We start from the raw sequence: 8,128 nt of genomic DNA, 5'->3' as shown, positions 1-8,128 counted from the left end.
TTGCGCGTGTCTGCGAACGACAGTGACGCGAGGCGCCAGCGTGTCTGTTGCCGTCGTGCCCTGCGCCTGTAGCTTCTGGCCCCTCTGAGTAATGGAGCACAGCGGGTTCAGTACCACCCAGGGTCGTTCATACCACCGATGCATACGGCCTCGAACCACGACAGTGATGGACATTACTACACACCTCCGCCGGTGCCTCAGCGCATACTATCCACTACACATCGCAGCACGACGTCTGTAGGTAGCAATCTTTTTTTATAGAGCAGGGATAGAATGCGGCATCACCCTGGCCACCCCACCAGGTTATACCCCCTACATAGCACCCAGTATTTAGACATGTCCTTCGTTACCCCTAGGCTTGGTCAATCAATATGGACTCAGTCCACCAAAGTCTCTGTCAATGCCAACTATACAAGAATTCAGGTCTTAATCTGTAAGAGTACGTCCCCCTAAGCCGCTGGTGCAAGCACTTATATTTTGGTCCGGCCTACTGTCCCTGCCTCTCCCAAATAGGAGTTCGGCTTCCGCTTCTCCAACGACCGCTTCGTCTTATCATAACCCATACTCTACTCGATCCGTCCGCTACGTCCTCACAACCGTGCCGCTCAACCACCAGCTGCCTTCGTGAGCTGCTGCCGTGTCCTGCAAACTAGCTCGAAGCTCACTGCTGGCTCGTGTTGCTTTCCATCAACGTCCCACAGCTCTGGCTGCTCTGCCAAGCCGCTCGCTCCACCAGCTGTCGCGCATCACGCTTCCACCACGTCCCGCGATCGGACGTCACTTCAAGCCATCCACAAAACTAGCATCCACTTATACACAGCTTCTCTGTTCACAGAATAGCTTCAGGCTCCCTGCATAGTATAGCACAGCACTCAGTGCTCCAGCATTCAGTAAGTTTTCAGGCTCTTTTGTGATTTAGCTCTTAGTGATTCTCACACATAGTAGGAGATTCCCAGTAGCGATGTCCCCATTACCCAAAGTGAGTTATCTCAGAACCTGTATCTAGATCTTAAGAGAATAAAAAAATCAACTTCTGACATTCAGCATGTGGAGAAGGGAGTGGTGGAAGTCTGAGTGCTTTCATGGTCTCCATAAGGACAACTGCACCACACAAGGGCACAAGATACCTACCCCCAAACTCCTCAATTAGAACACTGGGTGAACTCCATGTAGTCTTGCTCTACGTCAAGTGTCATTTAATTTTTATGGGACTTTTGTAAAGACCTAACTGTCTCGTAGAGTCCTCATCACATAGGATACAAGAATGGCAACAACATTTTATTATTATCGCTGCCCCCAATAATGAAGAAAATGGAGAAAGACACCAGAAATGTAAATACATATCCAGACTCTCTGCTGCTCTTGTGATGTGCCTAATGCAAATAATTTGAGAAGACTTGAACACATTCCGTGGACATCTTATCCACATTACCATAAATTCACCAACCCAGATGTGCAGGGATACAAGCTCATTCCTGATCTGCTTACAAAACAATAAACACACTCAAGTGAGAAAAGCAAACAAAGTATGAGATCTAAATGCGGTGCAAGGAGACTGTAGGAATTCACGCCTCAAACCTCGCAAGCCACACTTCACCTTCCGCCGCTTTTTTCTCTTTTAAAATCTTTTTACTCCCCCCCTATGCTCCCGACTGAGCAACTTACGATAAGCGCTAACATTAGCACTCTTGGCTGCCAGCATCTTTTAGTAATTTTTTCCTTTAGCAAGTTATCTGCCTTCCTATGCTAGAGAACGCGGCTTAAACTCACTACTTAGCTATTTAGAGCTTGGTATTGGCTATCTGCCACTAGATACTTACTGAGTATACATTTGATTTGCAGCTGCGGGCTTCTAGGTCGGAGTACAGTTCAAGCATGGAGGAGCTAGTTGGTTTCTGGGCTAGGGCAGAGAAGGCTTCATCAACACTAGTGGTTTCCAACCCACTAGTTACCGGTAGGTTTATCTTAGTGACACCAACAACAATCCTTTAGAGAAACACTCACAAACTTGGCTGAGTTTACTCATACTGTTTGGAGAGACAAAGAACGCGAGATAAGCTCTAGGGAGCTGGGGTCATAATGAGGGGGTATAGCCGGGATTCTCCTAGGGACAGAGAGTACAATGAAATTCTATATGTGAGGATGCTTTACAGCAAGCAAGCAAGAGGAGAGTAACGATACACAACACACATCAGCTGAGCAGGAGCAAACAACTACCTAGTCCCCCAGGTGGTATCAGCCGCAGAGGAATCAATATAGTGGGGCTTCCTTTTCCTTGGCTTTGCCATTTCACAAGCCTTTGTACTTGAACAGGATGTGCTTGTTATATATGACCTGATGCGTATTCTGGACTAGAGTACTTGAACATTCATCCCCTATAAGCGACACACCGCCCTCTAGCCGACACTTCACCAGAAAATGGAGTCCAAGATGATGTCTCACAGATCTACAGATCCAATGGATTATCTCGAGGTCGTCTGTAAACGGCATGGAACCAAGTTGGTACCAAGATCACTCCGCATGGCCTAATCAGCTGTCAATGTCAGGAAATACCGTGATTTCTAAACATAACTCAGTCCCACTAGCCAATGACTTCCAACCAGATCAGTTTATATAAAAAACTCACATCTTAGCGTCCTTGATGTATGTACTTAGTTTAACTTTTGTTATTTAAACTATTCTCAGATACTTATTCAAAAAGGCATTAACATTAAGAGCATAGGAGAAGGCTTACATTGCTCACGTGGAAACTTGTTTTCATACGGGTAAAATTTTCTAGGGAGAACAAAACTCATCGAGTACTTCTATTTTAAAAATCCAATTAAGCGAGAATGCAAAATACTCTGCGAAGATTTTCCAGACAATAACAGGTGTAGCCTGTAGAATAAGTCGCCAAAATCGCCCACATTAATACTACCATTCCCGAAGTCATGGTACCACACAAATGTCCTACGCCCCAGTGAGTATAATCTTATTGTTATGCGTTACCACACAGGGTCATTCTTAATGAGCCTTCTTCTAGTCAAAATCAGGGAACTTCTGGAATTCATGAGAGTGAGTGTCCTTGTCTTTTTCCCAAAACAATCGAGATTGGAGCATCCACAGGAGAGGGTAGCAGCATCATACACCCTGTTAAATGTATTGCATTCTTCTAGAAAAATTCAAAAAGCACAGTAGAAGCTCGTTAAGTAGGAGCAATGGAGAGTTTACTAGTAACCCGATAATACCTTGGTACTTTTGATTTCTGCTGTATCACAGAAAGGCACAGTGAGAAGCTGGAAGAGAAAATAGCCTAATCATTGAGTAGGTAGAAATCTACACACGGATATGGACGGGGTCTTCTTGCAGTAAGAAAATAACATGGGTACCGATTCAGGCAGTCCAGTCTATTGGCACGCTCACAGCAGTGTGTGAGTAGTTCAGACAAGGGACTTAAAATCAGTGGCTTTCCAGCGAGTGGAGCCAACCATCTTTCGTTGTATAGTACCTTTAAAACATTAGATCCAATATCCTATCGAATCCAAGAATGGGCAAGGCCACTAGGCTGCTTTGAGGTAAACGTCTATTAACTCGTGAGAAAAGAACTATCACACAATTAAGTTAGTAGCTACATCAAATGTATTGCAAAACCTATAGCTCTAATGTGAGCAAATTCTAAGCCCAGCCCTTCCGGTTTCACCCAGAGTCTTAACTGTGAAAGTAGCCTTTTGAATGGATCAGTTTGTCTTATCCATAGCCTGAGCATTGCTAACTAATATTTTCGCCAATAATCATTGTGTTCTTCTTTCTTTTCCCTTCTGGATTACTTTAACGTTATAAAACAAACTTTTACCTTTTTACACTATAGCTACTCTTGTACACACCTTATTTCCCAACAATGACACATAAACCAAGGATTCGCCATTATACATGTACAGCAAGTCACTTATATTCAATATATGCCGACAAATAAATACCGTTCATCCACTAAATATAACACTTATACAAAGAACTTTGGAGCAACAAGCTAGAACAAGCAACCCACGTTTGATGAGTTTTTGAATAAATCACTTACTTGGGCACAATGAATTTCTCTTTTCTTACCTTCTAAGCAAACATGATGTAGATTAGTAATATTCCAATGTTCCTGACTTGCCATTAGCACAAACTCGAAACAGAAGATCATCTCTATTGAAAACAGACAACACTAAACCCAACAATTCCGAGCCACAAACAAACACTGACAAGACACAGAACTATAAGACACAAAAAACATAATTCTTATTGAGCAAGTAAATGCACATGTCATGATTGAATGCTGTTTCAGATGGAATCAGTTCTCTAGATTACTAAAAGACCAAAACAGAGTCTAACCACTCCTTGGCAGCTCAAGTCAATCCGCTTAAAATATACAACCCCCTTATTGTGACTTCAACCGCAAACAGAGAAAATCCCATAATCTTTACCTGTAATTCGTTTCATAGCAGAGACTCAGGTTTCAGTGGCACCTCCTATAGTTTCGATTAATTATTGGTCATATACAGATGCTGTCTGGTTGCTTTGAAACTTCTTTGAACATCATCTGCTTTCAAACACAGAATAGAAACATCACCCCCTATAGATCGGCCTTAAAGCCTAAAAACTACAATAACATAGCATCTGTAAACATACTTTCAGCTAATTCCACTAAATTTCATCACCAAAGAGCAATCCAATAATTTTTTTGCCTGAATTATTTACAAACATTTCAAAGACATCCAAGAAACTTTCCTCTTTCCATTTTTACACAATTCAATCCAATGTCACCCCTCCACAAACTACAATAGTTAACTCTCACTCGATCCTTAAATAATCACTGCACTTGTCTCACAACATCTTACAGTTTATCACTCAAATCACACACTTCAGTTATGCTTTATGCATGAATTCTGAATGAGTAATTTGAAAATGTGGTGTTTCTCCAATGGGATGCTGCATTGTTTCCTTCCTTTATTAAAAGGATTTTGCTACACTCAGACTCTGTGCTTGCAAGAGGGGAAGTATTGCCTCCTAGAGGCACCCAGGGGTATGTGGTATGTAAGTGTCCCAGGTCACTGTATGGGGGCTCGAGCTGGTTATGCATCGTGTTATTGAAACGGAACCCCTGGGTACTGAACCCGGCCCTTGTTGCTGCCAACTCAGAGGGGCAGAAGGGTTACATTGGCGCAGCGCACACCGGGCAACAGACCCCGCTGTTGCTTCTCTCGGGCACTCTGTGCCAGCAACACAGCCTCAAGCACAGTTTGTTGAAATGAATTCCTCTCGGCTTCCAATGTAACTAGATATTTATAACTGTCAGGAATGGAATCTTGCAATCAGTTGGCAATAAGAAAAAACAGGACAAAAAAGGTTGCTATCATCCAGTATTTCATCATAACTCTCCCTATTAATATTATATCTTTACAGTTTCTTGGAGAAATGTGAACTTGGACAGAGTTAATGGAATGAGAGTGCCTTGCAAAATAATTTATTAGGTGTAACTGTCATGACCTAACCCTGCTTGCATTTAAATCAAAGGAAGTTTTCCCTTATGCAAGCACTGGCCCCTATCTTCTCCTAGTTCAGCAGGTTACCACCCTGTCCTCATTGACATACCTCTGAAAAACATTTTAACAATGCTCATTAATAATATAGAAAACAAAAACAAGTAAACTCTAAATTGTTTCCTCGTCCAGTTTTGGCAGTGTGCCCCGTCTCCTTTTTAGACCCTGCCCCTGCAAACACTTGTGCATAATCCTACTCATGTGAGCACTCCCCCTGAAGTCACATAAATAAGGTTACTGACATATAAATGTGTTCAGGATCAGACCCTGAGAATGTAAATTTTTGGGGGCCCTTTAAATTGGGTCAGATTCTTGTCCTTGCTCTGGTCCCATTGGGCTACTAGAGTGGTGTAAAAGGACTGTAAAATTACCCTCAAGAGCTGATACGTTGCTTTTGTGTTACTCAGGACAGGGTTGGGACATTGTTCGGGGGGTTTGCCCAGGGCTGGAGGGGGCATGGCTGGAGTGCTTTGCATTTCAGCTATTCCACCAATGTAATGGCCTATAGGAGCTGTTCCAAGTCATGTTTGCCCCACTCCTTCCTGAGGAAGCAACAAACAGATTTCTAGCAAACGTGAGGCTGTACACCATTCTGTTTTGCAGAGTATATTGTCAACGCTAACCAAGTAATAATAAATAATACTAAAATAAAACCTGAAGGATTGGGCCCCATGCAGCACTTAGCCCTAGGTCTGTAATATTCATATGCTATAAACCATAGTAACATTCCAGGGAAACAGTTATACTTCTGACCAGGTATGCTGTACAACAAAACAGGGAGTAAAAGTCAAACCATGGCATATGTCGGGGCAGCGCATGTAGCAGGAACGTGCTGTATTGTCTGATTTGCCACATTTTGTCCTAGTCCAATTTTTTAAGATTAGATTTAATAAAAACCCTTTTTTGTGCATCTTAATTTCAGAAACAGCTTCTCTGCACAGTGATGCACATCCCTCATGTTGCAGCCGAGGGGTATTGCTCTCAGCCTGACCCTGTACTCTCCATCCCAACTGTGTGACTGTCTTCCCCCCAAATCCCCAGTGAAATCAAGGAAACACCAGGACTGCAGTATCCCTTACTTTACTCTCAGCTTACTGCGCTCTACAGTGCCCCGAGCAGGAGACATGGGGACCTTCAGAGCATTCTCCCTCTGTGCCACCCTTGTCACTGCTGCAAAGGAAGAGTGAACCATGTGGTACCTGCCCAGCACTCTGAGCAGATGTACCCATGCTGTGCAATCAAATAGAAGGATTGGAAATCAGCACCAAACAAGCATACACCATTGTCTTACTTTTCCCACAGTGCTCATCTTCTTCCTTGCTGGAGTCTCTCTCAGGAAGGAGTCTGGGCTCAAAGAGTCGTGCTCAGATCAGCCGTGCTACCAGCACCACAGGTACAGCCCACACAAGTCTGTCTGTCCAGAGAGCAGCCTACGCTGCCTTAAATAGTAGCTAGCATTTCCCTCATTCCACTCTCCTGTCCCCTCCTCCCTCAGCACTCCTCCCCTTTCAATATTCCTCTCCTCCCCTTCCAGTACTTCCTTCCCTGTACTTCCCATGATTTACTCAACCTTTTGTTTGCCTGAGATGAGAAATATTAAATATTCTAGTTCACAAAAGCGACTGTTTCTAACTCCATGGTAAACTACCAATGAACTTTATTAATCCCATATATGTTTCAATGGCCTTAGCAAAATACAGTTGCTGTTCATGCTGCATATCAAATACTAAGCAACAGGAACAGAGATACATCTTCACTTGGCTTGGACTATGACTTGCCTGATGATGGCAGGACACGGATATATTTAGTTTTGTCTGTTGATTTTGAAGGGAGCAGGAGTAGTCTGTAATGGAAAGCTGCCTCTTGGTATATGTGCAGCTGGTGAAAGGGAAGAGTGCTTGGCAACAAGATCGATGAGAGAAATATACTGGTGCTTTACTTTGCAGCTGTGAAAGCAAAACTCTGCTAAAAATAAGTTAAAAGTAACATGAAGCTCCGAGAGACTCCGTTTTAATACAGTAGACCCACTCTTATCAATAATTCTGAACTTATCTCTTAATGTTCCAAAAAGTAGTCATTATGCAGATATCCAGTGCTAAACGAATCCCTTGACAATTCATTGGAGCTCTACTAGTAAAGTGAAGTTGTACACCTAACCTTAAAGTCAATAATTTGAAATGTTTCCTTTAGTCTCTATCATGTGTACTGTATACAGCACCAGCAATACAAATTTTGAAATTGAAATTTGAAATTGCCACACAGATTGTAACTTTTCAACTGGATTGATTTGATTAATGATACACTTAGAGAGTCAGATTTATTTACGCAATACAGACTTTATTGAAAGGGAGTCTGGGCTCAATCCTGTTCTCATTGAAGTTTATGGGAGCAGGGCTGAATCCTGTTGTCATAAACAGATAGTTAAGGGTTAATGTCTCTTTTACCTGTAAAGGGTTAAGAAGCTCAGTAAACCTGGCTGACACCTGACCAGAGGACCAATAGGGGGACAAGATACTTTCAAATCTTGGTGGAGGGAAGTCTTTTGGTGTTTTTTGTGTGTTGCTTGT

General features: G+C 42.7%; 1 protein-coding gene across 1 annotated transcript in view; it reads right to left on the bottom strand.

Annotated features, from left to right (window-relative positions):
• The window catches only part of LOC116815015 (all-trans-retinol dehydrogenase [NAD(+)] ADH4), a 37,216-nt gene extending 30,197 nt beyond the window's left edge, over positions 1-7,019 (bottom strand). Inside the window, exon 1 of the mRNA XM_032763011.2 lies at positions 6,853-7,019. Coding sequence (XP_032618902.1) covers positions 6,853-6,870 — 18 coding nt within the window. The 5' untranslated portion in view covers positions 6,871-7,019. The remainder of the gene's footprint in view (positions 1-6,852) is intronic.
• Between the last annotated feature and the right edge of the window lie 1,109 nt (positions 7,020-8,128).

The sequence above is a fragment of the Chelonoidis abingdonii genome, chromosome 5 (genome assembly GCF_003597395.2).
Source record: "Chelonoidis abingdonii isolate Lonesome George chromosome 5, CheloAbing_2.0, whole genome shotgun sequence".
Classification (NCBI taxonomy): domain Eukaryota; kingdom Metazoa; phylum Chordata; order Testudines; family Testudinidae; genus Chelonoidis; species Chelonoidis abingdonii.
This window is presented reverse-complemented; position numbering and strand designations above follow the sequence as displayed.